The following is a 25,567-nucleotide window of genomic DNA, read 5'->3' as shown; positions in this document are numbered from 1 at the left end:
CTCTCTCCGTACCACACTCCCGCTCTCTCCGCACCGTACTCCTGCTCTCTCCACACCATACTCCTGCTCTCTCCGCACCGTACTCCCGCTCTCTCCACAACATCCTCCCGCTCTCTCCGCACCGTACGTACACCCCTTTCTCCGCACCGTACTCCCGCTCTCTCCTCACCGTACTCCCGCTCTCTCCGCACCGTACTCCCACTCTCTCCACACCATACTCCCACTCTCTCCACACTGTACTCCCACTCTCTCCACACTGTACTCTCACTGTCTCCACACCATACTCTCATTGACTCCACACCATACTCCCACTCTCTCCACACCGTACTCCCGCTCTCTCCGCACCGTACTCCCGCTCTCTCTGCGCCGTACTCCCACTCTCTCCGCACCGTACTCCCGCTCTCTCCGCGCCGTACTCCAGCTCTCTCCGCGCCGTACTCCCGCTCTCTCCGCACCGTACTCCCGCTCTCTCCGCACCGTACTCCCGGTCTCTATGCACTGTACTCCCAGTCTCCCTGCACCGTACTCCCGCTCTCTCCACACCATACTCCCGCTCTCTCCACACCATACTCCCGCTCTCCCCACACCAAACTCCCGCTCTCCCCACACCGTACTCCTGCTCTCTGCACACCGTACTCCCGCACTCTCCACTCCATACTCTCACTGTCTCCACACCATACTCCCACTGTCTCCACAACATACTCCCATTCTCTCCATACCACACTCCCGCTCTCTCCGCACCGTACTCCTGCTCTCTCCGCACCATACTCCTGCTCTCTCCGCACCGTACTCCCGCTCTCTCCACAACATCCTCCCGCTCTCTCCGCACCGTACACCGCTCTCTCCACACCATACACCCCTCTCTCCGCACCGTACTCCCGCTCTCTCCTCACCGTACTCCTGCTCTCTCCGCACCGTTCTCCCGCTCTCTCTGCACCGTGCACCCGCTCTCTCCACACCGTACTCCCGCTCTCTCCACTCCATACTCTCACAGTCTCCACACCATACTCCCACTGTCTCCACAACATACTCCCGCTCTCTCCACACCACATTCCCACTCTCTCAGCACCGTACTCCTGCTCTCTCCGCACCGTACACCCGCTCTCTCCACACTGTACTCCCACTCTCTCCACACCGTACTCCCACTCTCTCCGCACCGTACTCCCGCTCTCTCCACACCGTTCTCCCGCTCTCTCCGCACCGTACACCCGCTCTCTCCGCACCATACTCCCGCTCTCTCCGCACCGTACTCCCGCTCTCTACGCACCGTACTCCCACTCTCTCCGCACCGTACTCCCACTCTCTCCACACCGTACTCCCACTCTCTCCACACTGTACTCCCACTCTCTCCACACTGTACTCTCACTGTCTCCACACTGTACTCCCACTCTCTCCACACTGTACTCTCACTGTCTCCACACCATACTCCCACTCTCTCCACACCGTACTCCCGCTCTCTCCGCACCGTACTCCCGCTCTCTCCGCGCCGTACTCCCGCTCTCTCCGCACCGTACTCCCGCTCTCTCCGCACCGTACTCCCGCTCTCTCCGCACCGTACTCCCGCTCTCTCCACACCGTACTCCCGGTCTCTACGCACCGTACTCCCACTCTCCCTGCACCGTACTCCTGCTCTCTCCACACCATACTCCCGCTCTCCCCACACCAAACTCCCGCTCTCCCCACACCGTACTCCTGCTCTCTGCACACCGTACTCCCGCACTCTCCACTCCATACTCTCACTGTCTCCACACCATACTCCCACTGTCTCCACAACATACTCCCACTCTCTCCGTACCACACTCCCGCTCTCTCCGCAGCGTACTCCTGCTCTCTCCGCACCATACTCCTGCTCTCTCCGCACCGTACTCCCGCTCTCTCCACAACATCCTCCCGCTCTCTCCGCACCGTACACCCCTCTCTCCGCACCGTACTCCCGCTCTCTCCTCACCGTACTCCCGCTCTCTCCACACCGTACTCCTGCTCTCTCCACACCGTACTCCCAATCTCTCCGCACCGTACTCCTGCTCTCTCCGCACTGTACTCCCGCTCTCTCTGCACCTTACTCCCGCTCTCTCCGCACCGTGCTCCCACTCTCTCCGCACCGTACTCCTGCTCTCTCCGCACCGTACTCCCACTCTCTCTACACCGTACTCCCACTCTCTCCGCACCGTACTCCCACTCACTCCGCACCGTACTCCCGCTCTCTCCGCACCGTACTCCCACTCTCTGCGCACTGTACTCCCGCTCTCTGCGCACCGTACTCCCGCTCTCTCCACACCATACTCCCGCTCTCTCCACACTGTACTCCCGCTCTCTCTGCACCAGACTCCCACTCTCTCTGCACTGTACTCCCGCTCTCTCCACTCCATACTCTCACTGTCTCCACACCATACTCTCACTGTCTCCACACCATACTCCCACTGTCTCCACAACATACTCCCGCTCTCTCCACACCACACACCCGCTCTCTCCGCACCGTACTCCCGCTCTCTCCACACCGTACACCCGCTCTCTCCACACTGTACTCCCACTCTCTCCACACCGTACTCCCACTCTCTCCGCACCGTACTCCCGCTCTCTCCACACCGTTCTCCCGCTCTCTCCGCACCGTACACCCGCTCTCTCCGCACCATACTCCCGCTCTCTCCGCACCGTACTCCCGCTCTCTACGCACCGTACTCCCACTCTCTCTGCACTGTACTCCCTCTCTCTCCGCACCGTACTCCCACTCTCTCCACACCGTACTCCCACTCTCTCCACACTGTACTCTCACTGTCTCCACACCATACTCTTACTGACTCCACACCATACTCCCACTCTCTCCAAACCGTACTCCCACTCTCTCCGCACCGTACTCCCGCTCTCTCTGCGCCGTACTCCCACTCTCTCCGCAACTTACTCCCGCTCTCTCCGCGCCGTACTCCAGCTCTCTCTGCGCCGTACTCCCGCTCTCTCCGCACCGTGCTCCCGCTCTCTCCGCACCGTACTCCCGGTCTCTACGCACCGTACTCCCACTCTCCCTGCACCGTACTCCCGCTCTCTCCACACCAAACTCCCGCTCTCCCCACACCGTACTCCTGCTCTCTGCACACCATACTCCCGCACTCTCCACTCCATACTCTCACTGTCTCCACACCATACTCCCACTGTCTCCACAACATACTCCCACTCTCTCCGTACCACACTCCCGCTCTCTCCGCACCGTACTCCTGCTCTCTCCGCACCATACTCCTGCTCTCTCCGCACCGTACTCCCGCTCTCTCCACAACATCCTCCCACTCTCTCCGCACCGTACACCACTCTCTCCGCACCGTACACCCCTCTCTCCGCACTGTACTCCCGCTCTCTCCTCACCGTACTCCCGCTCTCTCCGCACCGTTCTCCCGCTCTCTCCGCACCGTACACCCGCTCTCTCCGCACCGTACTCCCGCTCTCTCCACTCCATACTCTCACAGTCTCCACACCATACTCCCACTGTCTCCACAACATACTCCCGCTCTCTCCACAACATCCTCCCACTCTCTCCGCACCGTACACCACTCTCTCCGCACCGTACACCCCTCTCTCCGCACCGTACTCCCGCTCTCTCCGCACCGTACTCCCGCTCTCTCCGCACAGTACTCCTGCTCTCTCCGCACCGTACTCCCGCTCCCTCCGCACGTACTCCCGCTGTCTCCGCACCGTACTCCCGCTCTCTCTGCACCGTACTCCCACTCTCTCCGCACCGTACTCCCGCTCTCTCTGCACCATACTCCCGCTCTCTCCGCACCGTACTCCCACTCTCTGCGCACCGTACTCCCGCTCTCTCCGCACCGTACTCCCGCTCTCTGCGCACCGTACTCCTGCTCTCTCCACACCGTACTCCCACTCTCTCCGCACCGTACTCCCGCTCTCTCCGCTCCATACTCTCACTGTCTCCACACCATACTCTCACTGTCTCCACACCATACTTCCACTGTCTCCACATAATACTCCCGCTCTCTCCGCACCACACACCCGCTCTCTCCGCACTGTACTCCCGCTCTCTCCGCACCATTATCCTGCTCTCTCCGCACCGTACTCCCGCTCTCTCCGCACCATACACCCGCTCTCTCCACTCTGTACTCCCACTCTCTCCACTCTGTACTCCCACTCTCTCCACACTGTACTCCCACTCTCTCCACACCGTACACCCGCTCTCTCCACACTGTACTCCTGCTCTCTCCCTATTCCCCTTGTTGCATTTAGAGTCCAGAAATCTATCTATTTCCTTCTTAAATATATTTAGTGACTTGGTCTCCACAGCCTCTGTGGTAGAGAATTTCACAGGCTCACCACCTTCTGAGTGAAGAGGCTTCTCCTCATCTCTGTCCTAAACGGCCTACCCCATATCCTGAGACTGTGACTCCTTGTTTTAGACCCCCTCACCCAGCCCAAGGAAACATTATTCCTGCATCCAGTCTGTCCAGCCTTGTCAGAATTGTATACGTTTCAATGAGATCCTCTGTCTTTCTTCCAAACTCCAGGGAATACAGGCCTAGTCGACCCAATCTCTCCTCATACGGCAATCCTGCTATCCCAGGAATCAGTTTGGCGCGCCAGCTTGAAAATATTGCAATTTTTAAAAGTTAAAAAAAAAATGGGCACAACAGTTTAGAAGATGGCTGACAACACATCATGTGACTGTTGGCAACATTGGCTCCAGACAGGACTTGAATCTCAAGCAAATACCTCATTTGAATATGAACAGGCCCAGCCACTCAAGAAATGCACAAGTCCCCTTTTTAAGGATGAAGTGTGAAACACGAGGCCTGTGATACCAGCCAATCCAATTTGTCTCCTTGCCCCCACCTTGGACAATAGAGATGTTGACACTCAGTGAGGGTTAGCCAAGTATGCAATGAGAACCCATCGGCCTTTCATTGTATCGGGATGGTTCCTCATCTCAAAGACAAAGGCCCCAGCTGTCTCCAGACACTCAAAGTGTGAAAGGCCTCAACACAGGACTCCTATTGGCCCAGCCTGCTCCCTTATTTGGAAAGACCTTTGGACTCGCATAAGCCACATGACTTGGGCAGTCACGTTGGCTGTGATCAGAGACACACCCTGCAAGTTACCATCCAAAAAGCCAGCAAGACAATGTAGCCAAGGTAACACAGTTACATCTTGAAAGAGAGAGAATGAATCCACCCCTCAATGCACCGCCCCCCATACCACCTGTTCAAACCACAAGTTTGTCTGAGAGCTGATATACCTGGACAAACTCAGCAGGCCTGGCAGCATTGGCGGAAGAAAGCACAGTTGACCCTTCAAGGGTCATGAGGACTCAAAACGTCAACTGTGCTTTCTTCCGCCGATGCTGCCAGACCTGCTGAGTTTTTCCAGGTCTTTCTGTTTCTGTTTTTGTTTTGGATTTCCAGCATCCGCAGTTTTTTGCTTTGATCTTTGTCTGAGAGCTGACCTCCTGGTAATTCAATTGTGAAAACCTCACAGCTTGCCGAGAATCCTCTGTTTTTACCCAACTTTCATTCTAGCCACAACATCAATTCAACTAAGAAAATACAGGCCTGCCATGAAAGAAGCTAAAATCATTTCAACTTGTAATTGCATTGTTTTTTCTTCCCTTCATCTGTATCTGTTCTTTGTGTATAAAAGCAAAATAGCCTGGTGTTGGAAATCTGAAATAAAAACAGAAAATGCTGGAAAAACTCAGCAGGTCTGACAGTATCTGTGGAGAGAGAAATAGAGTTAATGTTTCGAGTCCGTGTGACTCTTCATCAGAGCTCTTCTGTTTCTATTCTTTGTGTGTCTGATAGTGTGTGTGTGTGATGTTGCTTGAAAACCTCTGGGCAAGCGTGTGGTAATAAATAATCTTCTTTATTTTTAAATTCACAAAAGCTTGCTGCTGAAACTACTTAAATTGGGGGGGGGGGGAAATCACTTCGAGGGTAAGAAAATACACATAAAAAGACTTTGATTGTTCACAATAATAAAACATATAATTTTTGTCCATGAAACTACCCTATCATTTTAGACACCTTGACTAGATTACCCCTTAATCTTCTATGCTCGAGGAGATGCAAGCCTAACAATGCAACTTGCCCTGAAAGGGTAACCTTTTTAGCTATGATGTCAACCTGGTGAATCTGCACTGTCAATATATGGCCAATACATCCTGCTGGGTTGTGATGTCCAGAAGTGAGCACAGTCACTCTAACTGAGGCTAAGACAGAGGTCTGTGTAGTTGTAACATCACTTTCACCCCAGTCCCTGGAGATAGAAACCCATAACATCCCATAAAACCTTCGAATTATTCTTGTACCTCTCTGTACAGCTCACTGCCACCTTTTCAAGGGCAAGTAGGGATGGGTAATAAATGCTGGGTCTAGCCAGCAATGCCCACATCCCATGAATGAATAAAAATAAATACTTAAGGAGCAAAAAAACAATTGTGCCATTGAAGTTTAACATTGGCAAATGCAAATTTTGATAGGGAGAATAGGGAGAACACTTAAAACTTGGAATGTTCCAGTGGACGCAGGGTTGAGGAACAAAGGGACCCTTGAAGTACAAACACACCAATCATCAAAAGTTGTGCTGCAGGTTAACCAGGCCTTGAGAAACTAAACCAAGCACTGGGCTTTATTTCCAGAGGGATGGAATTGAAAAGTAGGCAAGTTATGCTCAAGCTGTATTGAACTCTGGTTGAACCACACTTAGAGTAACGCGTGCCGTTCCGGTCACTATATTATAAAAAGGATATAAAGGCACTGGCGAGGGTGCAGGGAAGATTTAGGAGGATGATCCCAGAATTCGGTGGGTTTACAGACAGATCAGGAAAGGATTGACAGGCTGGGTCTCTTCCCTCTTGAGTAAAGCTGGCTGAGGGGTGACCTGATCGAGGTCTTTAAAACGATGAAAGGTTTTGATCGAGTGGATACGGAGAGAAAGTCTCCTCTTGTGGGGAAGAGCAGAACTCGAGGTCATCAATATAAGATCGTCACCAAGAACTCCAATCGGGAAATCAGGAGAAATTTCTTCACCCAGAGAGTGGGGAGAATGTGGAACTCGCTCCCACAGGGAGTGGCTGAGGTGAATAGTATCGATATATTTAAGGAGAAACCAGACACACACGTGAAAGGAGAAGGGAATAGAGAGTTATGATGGTAGATTTAGATGAGGAAAGATGAGAGGAGGATTGAGTGGAATGTAAACACCAGCATGGACTGGCTGGGCCGAATGGCCTGTTGCTGTCTATCCTATGTAGCTTTCAGTCATTTTTTTGGCTTGAATCTATAAATCTTTTGCTCGGCTTCAGCAGTACAAGGCTGATGGATAAGGCCCTCCGCACCCCCCCCCACCCCCGCTCAAAGCAACCTGCGCACGAGAGAACCTCAGTCTCCAGGCCAACAGGAGAACGCAGCCCCTGAACCAGACATGAAAGATTGCTACACAGAGAAATCCCATGCAAAGGAGCCTCAGCACCATTAAATATTGTGGACCACATTAGCCTCTAGCTCCAAGCGAATTAGGGAGCGGGAGCACACCCTCCAACCTTGAATGACTGAGGGTATGGGAGGCCGATGCCAATTGGCCCAGCTTACTGTGGGTGAGGGAATGCCACTGTGGGAATGTCTCACTGTTCACCTTGTGTAGCCCTAGATAGCAAGCATGATGACAGGGAGTCTGGGGAACTCTTTCCAGCTCATTAAAGACCAGAACCAGTTCAGCAGGGCCCTGAGAGAGAGGCCAAGTGATTAAATCCCTCCAACCAACTCTTGAAAGAACAGGATCCTTGATAGTGAAGGGGAAAAAATAGAATTAGAGAGGGAACTAGCCAGGAAACTAAAAACAGATTAAATATATAAAAAGGAGGAGAGTAGCTAAAGGAAACAGAAACAGGGAGAAATTATCATGGGGAATGAGGAAAGGGCAGAAACATTGAATTAATAATTTGTACCTGCCTTAACAATGGGAAACATGGGCTATATAGCAGAAATAGAGGGTAACCTAGGGGCTAATAAAAGTGAAAATATCAAGGTAATTGATATCAGCAGAGAAAAAAACTATGGTGAAACTTGTGAGATTAAAATCCGACAAATCCCTGGAACCTGAAGCCTCCATCCTGGGATTCTAAAAGGGGTAGCTGCAGATACGGTGGATGTGCTGGCTCTGATTTTCCAAAGTTCCCTAGATCTGGAACAGTCCCAGTAGGATTGGGAGTTAGCAAATGTAACATCGCTAGTCAAGAAAAGGAGAGAGAGAGGGCGAGAGAGAGAGAGACAGAGAGAGACAGAGAGAGAGAGAGAAAGACAGAGAGACAGAGACAGAGAGGGAGATGAGCGAGAGAGACAGAGAGAGAGAGAAAGGAGGGAGAGAGACAGAGAAAGAGAGAGAGAGACAGAGAGAGAGAGAGACAGAGAGAGAGAAAGAAGGAGAGGGAGAGAGACAGAGAAAGAGAGAGAGAGACAGAGAGAGAGAGACAGAGAGAGAGAGAGAGAGACAGAGAGAGAGAGAGAAGGAGAGGGAGAGAGACAGAGAAAGAGAGAGAGAGAGACAGAGAGAGAGAGACAGAGAGAGAGAGAAGGAGAGGGAGAGAGACAGAGAAAGAGACACAGAAAGAGAGAAAGAGAGAAGGAGAGGGACAGAGAGAGAGAGACAGAGAGAGAGACAGAGATAGAGGGAGAGAGAGAGGGAGAGGGAGAGAGAGAGATAGAGGAGAGAGAGAGAGACAGAGAGAGAGAGACAGAGAAACAGAGAGACAGAGAGAGGGAAAACAGGGAAGTACAGGCCTACGAGTCTGAAGTGAAATAGAGTTGTTTGGGGCTGTAGGGTAGGGTAGATAAAGGGATGCCTGTAGATGTAGTATACCTGGGTGGGGGGGAATTTTACAGCCCCATCGTGGTGGGGGCATGGCCAGAAAATACAGCAAGTCGTTCAAAACTCCACTGACTTTGGTGGGACCGGAAAAGCTCGCTGGGGTGAGTGGCCTGGAAAATTGCACCCTGGGTTCCCAAAAGCCATTCAACAAGGCGCCACACAAAAGGTTATTAACACTAGAAAAGGGTTCATGGAGCTGAGGGAGCTATATTAGCATGGATAGAGGGCTGGCTAATAGGCAGCAAGTAGGGATTTGGGATAGATGGGGAATTTCCACATTGGCAAGCAGTGAATAGTGGAATGCCACAAGGACCAGTGCGGGGAACTCCGCTATTTACAATCTATATTAATGATCTAGATAAAGAGACAGAGAGACACAGAGAGAAGAGAGAGAGACAGAGAGAAGAGAGAGAGAGACTAGAGAGAGAAGGAGAGACTAGAAAGAAAGAAGGAGAAAGAGAGAGAGATATATCTAAGTTTCGAAATGATACTGAACTAGGTGGGAATGTAAGCTGTGAGGAGGACACAAAGAGACTGCAAAGAGATATAGACAAGTTAAGTGAGTGGGAAACAGGATGTATAATATGGGGATGTGTGAGGTTTGATCACAAGAACAGAGAAGCAGAATATTTTTAAAAAGGCAAGACACTTGTGAATGTTGAAGTCCAGAGAGTCTTGAGAGTACAACACAACATTAGCATGGGTGCAGCAAACTATTAGGAGGGCAAATGGCATCCTGGCTTTTATTGCAAAAGGACTGGGGTACAAGAATGAAGAAACCTTGTGACTGTAGTACAGGGTTTTGGTGAGACCGCACCTGGAGTAGTGTGTGTGCAGCTTTGGTTCAGACTGTTGTTTTCCCTTGTGTTGTTTCCTGGCTCAGTAAGGTTCCACTCACTCTCGGAGTGAATTGGAGATAGTTGGCATTAGGTTTTTCTTGAAATTACTAAATTACAATAATTTACATCCAAGACCTCGTGGTAAGTATATTATTCTCTGGGCACAGGCTGTTCTGCATCTTGCTCCCTTGGAATCTCTCGGTCATTGAAGACTCATGTCATGTTGACATCATCATTAACATCATTGTCTCATTAACATGAGCATTAACCCTTTACATCTCCCCCCCCAACCAAGTGTAAGCTCAAACCTGCTGCATTATTTTGTTGAAATATTTACATTCCCACCATCTGCTGAAAGCCTTAACCTACCTCACGGTCATGGAGATGGGTTGGCGTCTGATGGCTTCCAACCAGTGAGACCCATCTCCATGACCATGAGGTAGGTTAAGGCTTCAAGCTGAGCCCATTATGGTGCCTCTCCCTGATCTGGTCTTCAGTATTCCTGGCTGACAGTGCTGGGCTACACTCAGTTCCTGGACTCAAGCGTCTCTCATTGAGGTGTTTCCTGTCGAGTCCATCTCGTCATTCCCATCCTGGTAAAACAGGGAATGATCGCGTCCTGGTGGCTTCTATCAGAGCCTTTCTGTCTTGTCTGAGAACCCCAAGTGCTGTTTGCATGAGTGTGATTGTGGCTGCTGGGCTTGTGCTGTGACTGTACCTTCTGCCTGACACCGCCTGTTGTCCACATTTTTTGCCCAGGTACCAATGCGGGCAGTGTTCTCACTCTACGCCGGCGATAACGCCAGCTCGACTGGTGCTCTTCATGCGTTTGCCCACGACCCTTCACTTGCTCATGATCTTGTGGGGTGATGTTGTGCCTGATATTGGTGACATTGGATCCTGGAACTCCCACCTAACCGCACGGTGGGTGTACCTACACCACTTGGACTAACACCAGTTCAGGAAGGCAGCTCACCACCACCTTCTCAAGGGGCAATTTAGGAGGGGCAATAAATGCTGGGCCCAGCCAGCGATGCCCACATCCCATGAATGAATATAGAAAAAAAAGGTTATATTGCAATGAAGGGAGTTGGGCCTTTAGACTTCTCCCTATCAGCAGTTGTGCTGGTGAAAAGCCAAGACTCAATCAAGTCACCCTGCAATTGAGAAAGGCTGAATCTGGGTCACTATTTGTTTTCATTTCTATTTTGCTTATCTCTACACCTCTCTCTCTTTCTCCAGTAGCCTGCGGGTGGTGGGGTGAACTGGTCAGGTGGTGAGAACCATATTCCGCTGCCAACTGTCGGAAGTGTTCATTCACAAACTGTGGACTGTTGTCCAAGGCAACCTCACCCGGAACACCACGGGGAAGAGTAAATGTGTTTCAAAGCTTTTACCTGCGGCTGTGGCGTGGTGTCTGATGGCTGCCGACCAGCGAGACCCATCTCCACGACCATGAGGTAGGTTTTGCCTCCAAAGTCAAGCCAATCATTCTGAGCCTTTGCCGAGATCTGGCTGGAGGTGTTGATGGTCGTGATGGGTCTACTCGCCCTTGACTGTCGATGGCACAAGTATGGTGCGTCAATATAAGTTCCTCTCTGGCTTTCAATGTGTCCGGCCACCATTCTGATGGTTGCGCCCGTGCTCATCATTTGGCATTGCCCAAATGACTACCATGAAGTCTTTGGACAATGTCTCCTCACACCCCTCTCAGGGTTACTAACCTGTCATCCAAGGCTACAAGTCCATCATCAAATGTTTCATTGTTGTTCATGGTGTTACCGTAACAACAAGGGGAGGTGATGACATAGTGGTCTTGTTGTTGGACTAGTAATCCTGAGACCCAGGGTAACATCCTAGGGACCTGGGTTCAAATCCCACCACAGCAGGTGGTGAAACTTGACTCCAGTAACAATTTGGAATTGAAGGACCATTGCTGATTGGCTCACTAATGTATCTTATGGAAAGAAATCTGCTGTCCTAACCTGGCCTGTCCTACATGTGAATCCAGACTCACAGCAATGTGGTTGACACTTCAATGCCTCCTGAACAAGGGCAATAAATGCTGGCCTAGCCAGTGACACCCACATCCCATGAACGAATGTTTAAAAAATCTGATTGCTTGGGGCATATTCGAGCCGACTGCCTTGGCAGTGACCTTGACTGCATGTCCTGTCCTTCAGTTGGGCTTCTCTAAGCTCTCTAGAGTTTGTTTGCAGAGGTTGGTTGTTGTTGATGAAGAATATGTTTCTACCTCAGAAGCGAGTGTCAAGTGGTGTTCTCCACAGTGTGTGCGGCAAGTTCCCTGACTTCTCCCTTCAGTTGTAGAGTCATCGGACTGCATCCTGGCAAATTCCTTGGAGTTCCCGGGAAATGTCCCGAGCATTAGCGTCCATCTCAATCCGGAATTTTAAGCCTGTTGAGTAAGCTCAAAGCTTTTTCGCAGGCCCTCGCTGCTACCTTTTCAATCGTTGCCCTGATGTTTTTTTCAGTCTCTGCCAGCGACCTCGAGGTGGAATGAACTGTTTGTATCCTGCCACCTCCCTGGGGTCTGCAGAAGAAGGTCTCCGAGCCCCAGCGATGGTGCCTCGCCTGCTGCCATTGTCGGCAGTTTGGGGTCATGATGCCCATGCGGATACTAAGAGATGAGCGGCTCGTTGATCCTGTCAAAGGCATTCTTCCTGCTCCACTCCCCAGTACCACTGCTGTCTTTGCCTCAGCAGGTCTTCTAGACTTTAGTTGATGGCTAACAGATTTGAGACAAATTTCCCCACTCGGTTGACCGGACATCTTTGTATGTCAGCAACACACTTGGGCTGTGGATATACATTAATTGCTTTGGTCATTATTAGGGTGGTTGGGGGTCTGTTGTTATCTCTTTTTGGTGTGTAATATGGTCCAAAAATCTGGCATTGGTTTCCCCGAACTCACATCTTGCATTCAGGCATGTGATCGTACTCTTACTCGGTCACACCTTGGATGAGCAGGCCGCCTGGTGTAGCAAATAATTCCTCCTTTGCCTTCTAGGGTGTTGGGCGTGGTGGGCTGGAAGATTCCTGGTGCAGAGGATATGCCTAAGGGGAGCCGACTGAAGCAAAAGAGACTGAGGGGAGCAATAAATATGGTTAACAACCTCTATTCTTGGTCAAGGGGAATTGGCCAAACACCCCGGCTTGGTCAAGAGAACACGTAGAGGCAACTTCACCAGGCTGTCATCACCGGGGGTGCCTCTCTTTGATCGGCTTTATCTAGCTGCGTCCAATCAACGGCAGGGCCCAATTTTGGTTTAGGCACCATCACTAACCCTGAGCAGCGCTCTGCAGGCACTGTAACAGAAGAGATCGCTCCTTGACGCGGCATCCTGCTAATTTGCCCTCTCAATCTGCGGGTGTGGTTACCCTCCGAGGGGGTAAGTAAGCAGACGGGTTTGGCGTCTGGGGGTGGGCGGGGGCAGAGTGATGTGACGCTCGCTTTTTTTTTCAGCTTTTCCCGAACAAATTAGGGAATTCTTTCCTAAAAACGGCTCTGCTGTCGGCCTGCATTACCTCACCAAGACCTTGTAGAAGACCAAGCCCTGAGCATGCTGCTTTGTCAGCAGAGACAGCTGCTGATTCTGTAGGATATAAAGAGATGCATTAACTGCTATACATTTATTCTGTAGTGTTGTACTGATCTGACCCTTGACCCTGAGGCCTGTGCGCTCTGGCCCCTGTAGATTTATTTTGGATGGCTGGATCTCCGCATCATAAAGCCAGTCCCATTCGTCCAAAAGGACTGTGCACCCCCCACCCCCCCCCCCCCCCCCCCCCCACCACCCCCCACCCCCCACCGCCACCCCACAGTCCAGTTTAAATTCTGTCCTGTAACCTGTGACTTCCAGCTCTACAGACCAGAAATGCTTATCGGGATCTCTTCATTTCTCCCAGGAAACTTTTATCCTGAATGCCTTTATTTCGAAAATTCCTGAACTTTAGAGTGGTCGGATGCTTGGTCCAGTGTTCTCCCTTTAATTCGTGCTTTAGATCTGCAGAATTGTGTAAAACGTCCGGCCCTGCAACAAAGACAGCTTTTGGCTCCCCCTGCTGGGCGTTCTTTGTGGCCATGCTGGGTTTTTTTTTGACGCTGCATCTGGAACATTTTTAAAACAGTTGAAAGGGTTTCCCCCACCCCTTCAGTGGATCTAGTGGGATTTTTCACGGGCTTCGAGGCGGGCAGGGCTCCCAGCTTTGGGCCTACACGCTGCCTCGACCCTCCCCCAGTGAGCTCCCACATCTTCCTGAGGTGCACGCTGATTCTGCTTTCGCAACAGTTTGCTGTGCAAACTGTTCAGCCTTCTCTAACATTAAATCCTCCTTTCTTCGTATGAGGTCCGAGGGTGTCTTGTCGGACCTGCCGACTATATTGTGGTCACTGATTAATTCGCATTTTAAAGTGCTACAGCTGCAACCGCTGGCCAGTTTATACAAATCATCAATGAATGAATCGATGGGTTCACCCAGCCTTTGGCTCCTTTGGTTGAATCTCGCCCGTTCAATGGTCGGGTTCTCCTTAGGGCTGAAGTAATAATCAAAGGCCCTCTCAAAACCTCCTTGTAGGACACGGAGGTCTCCTTGCCCCCTTGTCTTGCCAGGACATCATCAGCTATGTCCCCAACAGTATATAGAAGAGTACTGACCTGGTGTTTATTGTGACCTCTCTTGTAAGCCCAGAGCTGTTCAGTAACTTGCAAACTTTCAGTAATGGAGCTCCTCTTGCTGTCATTGCTGTGTACCCCTGATGTGTTGGAAGGGTTGTGGAAGGGTAGTGGCTGTTCAATGGCTGTTGACACCAGGAGTGGTTTGCTTACCATCCCCTACCATGGTATGCCTTATTGTTGTTTGCTTCTTTGCAAAGTTGAACTATTCCTGGATCTTTGCCCCATGGGTTACCAATCTATGGCCTCAGTTTTCTTAAACTGTGGCCTCTAGCACTGCCGCTATATCACTGCTGGTTTTACTCACATCCTTATTCCCTTTACTCATATTTGATGGGGCTTCACTTACTCTATGAGTGACTTGGAGATAGTCGCTATTGAGTTGTTGCTGAAAGATGAGGCGTCTTTTTGTCGAAACTTTTCACCTTGCACTCATCAGGACCAACTCGCAAATTGTAAAAGGGGACAAGAGTTGATGGGCTGCTTTGGTTGAATCTTCACCTGTTCAATGACCATGGCCAATCAGAGTCCACTTGCCCACCAATCAGCACTCCTTTCTCACGCAAGCGCAAATTGGTGTTCTCTTTAAATTTGGCATTTCCTGCAAATTGTCATGATGAGTGAAGGCGGAAAAGCTTTGACAGAAAGTGTCTCTTTTTTCAGTATTTCTAAGATTTCGTATGACCAAATGACAATATTACATTTTTCTTGAAACTTGTTACTTACAACTATTTATACCCAAGACCTCATGACAAGTACATTGTTCTCCGGACACAGATCATTCTGTGTTTTGTTCTCTTGGAATCTCTTAGTCATTGGACCCCAATGTCATCCTTACATCATCATTAGAATCATTTTCTAATTAACATAACCACTAACCCTTTACTCCACAGTTTGGGCCTCCATATCTAAGGAAGGATGTACTCGCATTGGAGGTGCTACAGCGAGGGGCTCACTCGAGTGGCCCCTGGGGATGAGGGCGGTTGTCCCTATGACGAGAGGCTGAGTCAATTGGGTCTCGATTCTCTGGAGTTTAGAAGAATGAGAGACGGTCTCATTGACACACGAGATGGGGAAGGGGTTTGACAGGGTCGACACTGAGAGATTGTTTCCTTTGGTCAGAGAATCTAAAACATGGGGGGCACAGTCTCAGGGTGAGGGGCCGATCATCTTGGACTGAGCTGAGGAGGAATTTCTTCACTCAGAGGGCGGTGAATCTTTGGGATTCTCCACCCCAGGGGGTTGTGGATGCTCCATCGTTGAATACATTAAGACCAGGGCAGAGAGATTTCTTTTTGGTCTCCCAGGAAATTAAGGGATATGGGGAGCGAATGGGACAGTGGAGGTGAAGCCCAAGATCAGCCGTGACAGTATTGAATGGTGGAGCAGGCTGATGGGCTGAATGGTTTACTTCTGATTCCTATTCCTTGTATCCCGGTGTAACACTGCTCCTATTCTCACAGCGAACAGCTGTTGGCAATGATTCTGCTGCTGCCATTCACACCTCCTCTAGACCCAATAATTTTTCCTTAATTGCCTCTTTACCATCAGTAATCCCTTGCACCATCCTCTGCCTTTATCCGTTCAGTCTCTCCTCCCTCACACCCTGTCACAGAGCTTCCCCTCCTGTCTCAGCACTTGCTCAAAACCTGGCTCCATCTCTGGCATTTTCCTGTTGCGTTGGTAGATCATTGGCCTGGGATATTTATCCTGTTTCTCCCTCTGTGGGAATGCTGTCTGATCTGATGAGCACTTCCAACATTTCAGCTTTCTGCATTTGTGTAAAGGACGAGATTCTTGGATCCCATATCCTGAGAGAGCTGACTCCCTTGAGGCAGGTCCAAGGACTGTTGAAACAGCTGGATACCTCTCGGGTCCCTGAGCTCTTTCCAGTGTACATTTAGAATGTGACTGATTCATATCTTGGCTCCTGGTTCCATTCCCCTTAAACCCCTTCCTCAGCTGAGGGAAACTTGAATGTTATGTCACAGAATCACAGTGCAGAAGAGGCCTTTCAGCCCATCGAGTCTGCACCGACACGTGAGAAACACCTGACCTACCTACCTAATCCCATTTACCAGCACTTGGCCCATAGCCTTGAATGTTCTGACGTGCCAAGTGCTCATCAGGTACTTTTCAAAGGATGTGAGGCCTCCACCACCCTCCCAGGCAGCGCATTCCAGACCCTCACCACCCTCTGGGTAAAAAAGTTTTACTCACATCCCCCCTAAACCTCCTGCCCCTCATCTTGAACTGATGTGTGAGTTGAGGTTATCACATTGACACAGATTGGGAGGGAAGTCAAACAGGATCTCAACGTACCGGACTGATGATCTGGTGGTGTCGTGGTATTGTCACTGGAGTCGCGATCCAGAGGCCCAGGGTAATGCCCTGGGGACAGGTCCCACCACAGTAGATGGTGGAATTTGAATTCAGTATGAAAAGAAATGGAATTAAACGTCTGATAATGATTATGAAACCATTGCCAATTGCCAGAAAAAAAACCCCATCTGGGTCACTATTGTCCTTTAGGGAAGGAAATCTGCTGTCCTTACCCGGTCTGGCTCTACACGTGACTCCAGACCCACAGCAACGCGGTTGACCCTTAAGTGCCCTCTGACAAAGGGAAATCAGGGATGGCCAATAAGTGCTGGCCCAGCCAGCGACTCCCACGTCACATGGACAAAAATTAACTAAAATTTCCTTTAGTTCGGAATCCATTTTCCCAGTGTTTCTCTGGTCACTTGAAACTGGAGGAGTATGAACATTGGACAGTTCCAAGGAGAGAGAACCCCTTTCCCCACCTACCCCCCGAACCCACTAACCCTTGGAGCACCGAGAGGGGGGGGTGAATTCTCAGTCATTAAATATGACAGGGTGTGTGGGAGAAACTTCCGGAGGAGGGTTAGTGGCCCTGTTGCATGGTTCGGGGGCAGGTCCACGAGGCTGTGACAAGTTAAAGAGCTTACCTGGCCGCTAGAAAGAGCACACAGCTGACAGCGAGGTAACCCAGGAGCATAAAGAGCCAGACTGCAGGAGAGAAGGGGTCCAGGAAGGAGAAGTACCCCGGCTTCCGACCCTAAGGTAGGGAAGGAGGGAGGGCAAGGGAGGCAGCCGGGGGAATGAAGGGGACGGAGCGGAGGAGAGTGAAGAATGGGGCGTGGGGAAAAGTGAGGAAGGAGGAGAGGCATGGGGAAGGGAGAGAGAGATAGAGCAGCACAGGTGAGGGAAAGAGATGCGCAGAATGCATTGGCGAAGGGAGATGCGGGTAGGGAGAGAGAGCGCAGGGGAAGGGGCAAGGGGAGAATAGGGGAGACAGGGAGGAAGACAGAGAGGGGAGGGAGAGATGGGGAGGCGAGAGGATTGGAGGGGGTGAGAGGAGAGAGGCAGGGAAGCAGGGGAAGGGTGAACAAGAAGTTAGAGTGAAGCAAGCAGGCCATGAGGTGGTGACAAGAGGGAAGGGAGAGAGAGGGCCGAGGTAATGAGGGGAAGGAGGAAAGAGAACAGAGGTACAGGATGGGAGGGGGAGCAAAGGGGGAACAGAAACAAAGGCTCAAGTAATATTCAGTAACAGGGAGAAAGTCGACAGAAGAGGAAGTGTGGGTCAGCAGCAAATGGTGCAAAATGTAATTAGGGAGCAAGGGCAAACAGCGCAATAGATAAAAAGGGGGAGTCTGCAATTCATGCAATGCATCACCAAGGAGTGGGTGTGAATGGTGTGATGTTTAATTAGGGAGTGTGTGTGAGTGGTGTGATGTTTAATTAGGGAGTGTGTGTGAATGGTGTGATGTTTAATTAGGGAGTGTGTGTGAATGGTGTGATGTTTAATTAGGGAGTGTGTGTGAATGGTGTGATGTTTAATTAGGGAGTGTGTGTGAATGGTGCGATGTTTAATTAGGGAGTGTGTGTGAATGGTGTGATGTTTAATTAGAGAGTGTGTGTGAATGTTGTGATGTTTAATTAGGGAGTGTGTGTGAATGGTGTGATGTTTAATTAGGGAGTGTGTGTGAATGGTGTGATGTTTAATTAGGGAGTGAGTGTGAATGGTGTGAAGTTTAATTAGGGAGTGTGTGTGAAAGAATTGATGTTTAATTAGGGAGTGTGTGTGAATGGTGTGATGTTTAATTAGGGAGTGTGTGTGAATGGTGTGATGTTTAATTAGGGAGTGTGTGTGAATGGTGTGATGTTTAATTAGGGAGTGTGTGTGAATGGTGTGATGTTTAATTAGGGAGTGTGTGTGAATGATGTGATGTTTAATTAGTAGCGTGGGTGAATGGTGTGATGTTTACTTTGTGAGTGTTTGTGAATGGTTTGAACTTTAATTAGGGAGTGTGTGTGAATGGTGTGATGTTTAATTAGGGAGTGTGTGTGAATGGTGTGATGTTTAATTAGGGAGTGTGTGTGAATGGTGTGATGTTTAATTAGGGAGTGTGTGTGAATGGTGTGATGTTTAATTAGGGAGTGTGTGTGAATGGTGTGATGTTTAATTAGGGAGTGTATGTGAATGGTGTGATGTTTAATTAGGGAGTGTGTGTGAACGGTGTGATGTTCAATTAGGGAGTGTGTGTGAATGGTGTGATGTTTAATTAGGGAGTGTGTGTGAATGGTGTGATGTTTAATTAGGGAGTGTGTGTGAATGGCTTGATGTTTAATTAGGGAGTGTGTGTGAATGCTGTGATGTTTAATTAGGGAGTGTGTGTGAATGGTGTGATGTTTAATTAGGGAGTGTGTGTGAATGGTGTGATGTTTAATTAGGGAGTGTGTGTGAATGGTGTGATGTTTAATTAGGGAGTGTGTGTGAATGGTGTGATGTTTAATTAGGGAGTGTGTGTGAATGGTGTGATGTTTAATTAGGGAGTGTGTGAATGGTGTGATGTTTAATTAGGGAGTGTGTGTGAATGGTGTGATGTTTAATTAGGGAGTGTGTGTGAATGGTGTGATGTTTAATTAGGGAGTGTGTGTGAATGGTGTGATGTTTAATTAGGGAGTGTGTGTGAATGGTGTGATGTTTAATTAGGGAGTGTGTGTGAATGGTGTGATGTTTAATTAGGGAGTGTGTGTGAATGGTGTGATGTTTAATTAGGGAGTGTGTGTGAATGGTGTGATGTTTAATTAGGGAGTGTGTGTGAATGGTGTGATGTTTAATTAGGGAGTGTGTGTGAATGGTGTGATGTTTAATTACGGAGTGTGTGTGAATGGTGTGATGTTTAATTGGGGAGTGTGTGTGAATGCTGTGATGTTTAATTACGGAGTGTGTGTGAATGGTGTGATGTTTAATTAGGGAGTGTGTGTGAATAGTGTGATGTTTAATTAGGGAGTGTGTGTGAATGCTGTGATGTTTAATTAGAGAGAGTGTGTGAATGGTGTGATGTTTAATTAGGAACTGTGAGTGAATGGTGTGATGTTTAGGGAGTGTGTGTGAATGGTGTGATGTTGTATTAGGGAGTGTGTGTGAATGGTGTGATGTTTAATTAGGGAGTGTGTGTGAATGGTGTGATGTTTAATTAGGGAGTGTGTGTGAATGGTGTGATGTTTAATTAGGGAGTGTGTGTGAATGGTGTGATGTTTAATTAGGGAGTGTGTGTGAATGGTGTGATGTTTAATTAGGGGTGTGTGTGAATGGTGTGATGTTTAATTAGGGAGTGTGTGTGAATGATGTGATGTTTAATTAGGAAGTGTGAGTGAATGATGTGATGTTTAGGGAATGTGTGTGAATGGTGCGATGTTTAATTAGGGAGTGTGTGTGAATGATGCGATGTTTAATTAGTGAGTGGGTGTGAATGGTGCGATGTTTAATTAGGGAGTGTGTGTGAACGGTGTGATGTTCAATTAGGGAGTGTGCGTGAATGATGCGATGTTTAATTAGTGAGTGGGTGTGAATGGTGCGATGTTTAATTAGGGAGTGTGTGTGAACGGTGTGATGTTTAATTAGGGAGTGTGTGTGAATGGAGTGATGTTTAATTAGGGAGAGTGTGTGAATGGTGTGATGTTTAATTAAAGAGAGTGTGTGAATGCTGTGATGTTTAATTAGGGAGTGTGTGTGAAAGGTGTGATGTTTAATAGGGAGTGTGTGTGAATGGTGTGATGTTTAATTAGGGAGTGTGTGTGAATGGTGTGATGTTTAATTAGGGAGTGTGTGTGAATGGTGTGATGTTTAATTAGGGAGTGTGAGAATGGTGTGATGTTTAATTAGGGAGTGTGTGTGAATGGTGTGATGTTTAATTAGGGAGTGTGTGTGAATGGTGTGATGTTTAATTAGGGAGTGTGTGTGAATGGTGTGATGTTTAATTAGGGACCGTGTGTGAATGCTGTGATGTTTAATTAGGGTTTGTGTGTGAAAGGTGTGATGTTTAATTACGGAGTGTGTGTGGATCCTGTGATGTTTAATTAGGGAGTGTGTGTGAATGGTGTGATGTTTAATTAGGGAGTGTGTGTGAATGGTGTGATGTTTAATTAGGGAGTGTGTGTGAATGGTGTGATGTTTAATTAGGGAGTGTGTGTGAATGGTGTGATGTTTATTTAGGGAGTGTGTGTGAATGGTGTGATGTTTAATTAGGGAGTGTGTGTGAATGGTGTGATGTTTAATTAGGGAGTGTGTGTGAATGATGTGATGTTTAATTAGGGAGTGTGTGTGAATGGTGTGATGTTTAATTAGGGAGTGTGTGTGAATGGTGTGATGTTTAATTAGGGAGTGTGTGTGAATGGTGTGATGTTTAATTAGGGAGTGTGTGTGAATGGTGTGATGTTTAATTAGGGAGTGTGTGTGAATGGTGTGATGTTTAATTAGGGAGTGTGTGTGAATGGTGTGATGTTTAATTAGGGAGTGTGTGTGAATGGTGTGATGTTTAATTAGGGAGTGTGTGTGAATGGTGTGATGTTTAATTAGGGAGTGTGTGTGAATGGTGTGATGTTTAATTAGGGAGTGTGTGTGAATGGTGTGATGTTTAATTAGGGAGTGTGTGTGAATGGTGTGATGTTTAATTAGGGAGTGTGTGTGAATGGTGTGATGTTTAATTAGGGAGTGTGTGTGAATGGTGTGATGTTTAATTAGGGAGTGTGTGTGAATGGTGTGATGTTTAATTAGGGAGTGTGTGTGAATGGTGTGATGTTTAATTAGGGAGTGTGTGTGAATGGTGTGATGTTTAATTAGGGAGTGTGTGTGAATGGTGTGATGTTTAATTAGGGAGTGTGTGTGAATGGTGTGATGTTTAATTAGGGAGTGTGTGTGAATGGTGTGATGTTTAATTAGGGAGTGTGTGTGAATGGTGTGATGTTTAATTAGGGAGTGTGTGTGAATGGTGTGATGTTTAATTAGGGAGTGTGTGTGAATGGTGTGATGTTTAATTAGGGAGTGTGTGTGAATGGTGTGATGTTTAATTAGGGAGTGTGTGTGAATGGTGTGATGTTTAATTAGGGAGTGTGTGTGAATGGTGTGATGTTTAATTAGGGAGTGTGTGTGAATGGTGTGATGTTTAATTAGGGAGTGTGTGTGAATGGTGTGATGTTTAATTAGGGAGTGTGTGTGAATGGTGTGATGTTTAATTAGGGAGTGTGTGTGAATGGTGTGATGTTTAATTAGGGAGTGTGTGTGAATGGTGTGATGTTTAATTAGGGAGTGTGTGTGAATGGTGTGATGTTTAATTAGGGAGTGTGTGTGAATGGTGTGATGTTTAATTAGGGAGTGTGTGTGAATGGTGTGATGTTTAATTAGGGAGTGTGTGTGAATGGTGTGATGTTAATTAGGGAGTGTGTGTGAATGGTGTGATGTTTAATTAGGGAGTGTGTGTGAATGGTGTGATGTTTAATTAGGGAGTGTGTGTGAATGGTGTGATGTTTAATTAGAGAGACTTTGTGAATGGTGTGATGTTTAATTAGGGAGTGTGTGTGAATGGTGTGATGTTTAATTAGGGAGTGTGTGTGAATGGTGTGATGTTTAATTAGGGAGTGTGTGTGAATGGTGTGATGTTTAATTAGGGAGTGTGTGTGAATGGTGTGATGTTTAATTAGGGAGTGTGTGTGAATGGTGTGATGTTTAATTAGGGAGTGTGTGTGAATGGTGTGATGTTTAATTAGGGAGTGTGTGTGAATGGTGTGATGTTTAATTAGGGAGTGTGTGTGAATGGTGTGATGTTTAATTAGGGAGTGTGTGTGAATGGTGTGATGTTTAATTAGGGAGTGTGTGTGAATGGTGTGATGTTTAATTAGGGAGTGTGTGTGAATGGTGTGATGTTTAATTAGGGAGTGTGTGTGAATGGTGTGATGTTTAATTAGGGAGTGTGTGTGAATGGTGTGATGTTTAATTAGGGAGTGTGTGTGAATGGTGTGATGTTTAATTAGGGAGTGTGTGTGAATGGTGTGATGTTTAATTAGGGAGTGTGTGTGAATGGTGTGATGTTTAATTAGGGAGTGTGTGTGAATGGTGTGATGTTTAATTAGGGAGTGTGTGTGAATGGTGTGATGTTTAATTAGGGAGTGTGTGTGAATGGTGTGATGTTTAATTAGGGAGTGTGTGTGAATGGTGTGATGTTTAATTAGGGAGTGTGTGTGAATGGTGTGATGTTTAATTAGGGAGTGTGTGTGAATGGTGTGATGTTCTATTAGGGAGTGTGTGTGAATGGTGTGATGTTTAATTAGGGAGTGGGTGTGAATGGTGTGATGTTTAATTAGGGAGTGTGTGTGAATGGTGTGATGTTTAATTAGGGAGTGTGTGTGAATGGTGTGATGTTTAATTAGGGAGTGTGTGTGAATGGTGTGATGTTTAATTAGGGAGTGTGTGTGAATGGTGTGATGTTTAATTAGGGAGTGTGTGTGAATGGTGTGATGTTTATTTAGGGAGTGTGTGTGAATGGTGTGATGTTTAATTAGGGAGTGTGTGTGAATGGTGTGATGTTTAATTAGGGAGTGTGTGTGAATGGTGTGATGTTTAATTAGGAGTGTGTGTGAATGGTGTGATGTTTAATTAGGGAGTGTGTGTGAATGGTGTGATGTTTAATTAGGGAGTGTGTGTGAATGGTGTGATGTTTAATTAGGGAGTGTGTGTGAATGGTGTGATGTTTAATTAGGGAGTGTGTGTGAATGGTGTGATGTTTAATTAGGGAGTGTGTGTGAATGGTGTGATGTTTAATTAGGGAGTGTGTGTGAATGGTGTGATGTTTAATTAGGGAGTGTGTGTGAATGGTGTGATGTTTAATTAGGGAGTGTGTGTGAATGGTGTGATGTTTAATTAGGGAGTGTGTGTGAATGGTGTGATGTTTAATTAGGGAGTGTGTGTGAATGGTGTGATGTTTAATTAGGGAGTGTGTGTGAATGGTGTGATGTTTAATTAGGGAGTGTGTGTGAATGGTGTGATGTTTAATTAGGGAGTGTGTGTGAATGGTGTGATGTTTAATTAGGGAGTGTGTGTGAATGGTGTGATGTTTAATTAGGAGTTTGTGTGAATGGTGTGATGTTTAATTAGGGAGTGTGTGTGAATGGTGTGATGTTTAATTAGGGAGTGTGTGTGAATGGTGTGATGTTTAATTAGGGAGTGTGTGTGAATGGTGTGATGTTTAATTAGGGAGTGTGTGTGAATGGTGTGATGTTTAATTAGGGAGTGTGTGTGAATGGTGTGATGTTTAGGGAGTGTGTGTGAATGGTTTGATGTTTAATTAGGGAGTGTGTGTGAATGGTGTGATGTTTAATTAGGGAGTGTGTGTGAATGGTGTGATGTTTAATTAGGGAGTGTGTGTGAATGGTGTGATGTTTAATTAGGGAGTGTGTGTGAATGGTGTGATGTTTAATTAGGGAGTGTGTGTGAATGGTGTGTTGTTTAATTAGGGAGTGTGTGTGAATGGTGTGATGTTTAATTAGGGAGTGTGTGTGAATGGTGTGATGCTTAGGGAGTGTGTGTGAATGGTGTGATGTTTAATTAGGGAGTGTGTGTGAATGGTGTGATGTTTAATTAGGGAGTGTGTGTGAATGGTGTGATGTTTAATTAGGGAGTGTGTGTGAATGGTGTGATGTTTAATTAGTGAGTGTGTGTGAATGGTGTGATGTTTAATTAGGGAGTGTGTGTGAATGGTGTGATGTTTAATTAGGGAGTGTGTGTGAATGGTGTGATGTTTAATTAGGGAGTGTGTGTGAATGGTGTGATGTTTAATTAGGGAGTGTGTGTGAATGGTGTGATGTTTAATTAGGGAGTGTGTGTGAATGGTGTGATGTTTAATTAGGGAGTGTGTGTGAATGGTGTGATGTTTAATTAGGGAGTGTGTGTGAATGGTGCGATGTTTAATAAGGGAGTGTGTGTGAATGGTGTGATGTTTAATTAGGGAGTGTGTGTGAATGGTGTGATGTTTAATTAGGGAGTGTGTGTGAATGGTGTGATGTTTAATTAGGGAGTGTGTGTGAATGGTGTGATGTTTAATTAGGGAGTGTGTGTGAATGGTGTGATGTTTAATTAGGGAGTGTGTGAATGGTGTGATGTTTAATTAGGGAGTGTGTGTGAATGGTGTGATGTTTAATTAGGGAGTGTGTGTGAATGGTGTGATGTTTAATTAGGGAGTGTGTGTGAATGTGTGATGTTTAATTAGGGAGTGTGTGTGAATGGTGTGATGTTTAATTAGGGAGTGTGTGTGAATGGTGTGATGTTTAATTAGGGAGTGTGTGTGAATGGTGTGATGTTTAATTAGGGAGTGTGTGTGAATGGTGTGATGTTTAATTAGGGAGTGTGTGTGAATGGTGTGATGTTTAATTAGGGAGTGTGTGTGAATGGTGTGATGTTTAATTAGAGAGACTGTGTGAATGGTGTGATGTTTAGGGAGTGTGTGTGAATGGTGTGATGTTGAATTAGGGAGTGTGTGTGAATGGTGTGATGTTTAATTAGGGAGTGTGTGTGAATGGTGTGATGTTTAATTAGGGAGTGTGTGTGAATGGTGTGATGTTTAATTAGGGAGTGTGTGTGAATGGTGTGATGTTTAATTAGGGAGTGTGTGTGAATGGTGTGATGTTTAATTAGGGAGTGTGTGTGAATGGTGTGATGTTTAATTAGGGAGTGTGTGTGAATGGTGTGATGTTTAATTAGGGAGTGTGTGTGAATGGTGTGATGTTTAATTAGGGAGTGTGTGTGAATGGTGTGATGTTTAATTAGGGAGTGTGTGTGAATGGTGTGATGTTTAATTAGGGAGTGTGTGTGAATGGT

At 47.5% G+C, this 25,567-nt stretch overlaps 1 protein-coding gene across 1 annotated transcript in view; it reads right to left on the bottom strand.

The window, feature by feature from the left end:
* Window positions 1–25,567, bottom strand: part of LOC121274108 (glutamate receptor ionotropic, kainate 5-like) — a gene marked incomplete at its 3' end in the record, with an annotated part of 576,200 nt that overhangs the window by 5,109 nt on the left and 545,524 nt on the right. The window contains exon 13 of the mRNA XM_041181261.1: window positions 17,361–17,470. Coding sequence (XP_041037195.1) covers window positions 17,361–17,470 — 110 coding nt within the window. The remainder of the gene's footprint in view (window positions 1–17,360; window positions 17,471–25,567) is intronic.

This window comes from Carcharodon carcharias (assembly GCF_017639515.1).
Source record: "Carcharodon carcharias isolate sCarCar2 chromosome 29 unlocalized genomic scaffold, sCarCar2.pri SUPER_29_unloc_5, whole genome shotgun sequence".
NCBI lineage: Eukaryota > Metazoa > Chordata > Chondrichthyes > Lamniformes > Lamnidae > Carcharodon > Carcharodon carcharias.
The sequence above is the reverse complement of the archived record's forward strand: the minus strand, read 5'-3'. Positions and strand labels throughout refer to the sequence as shown.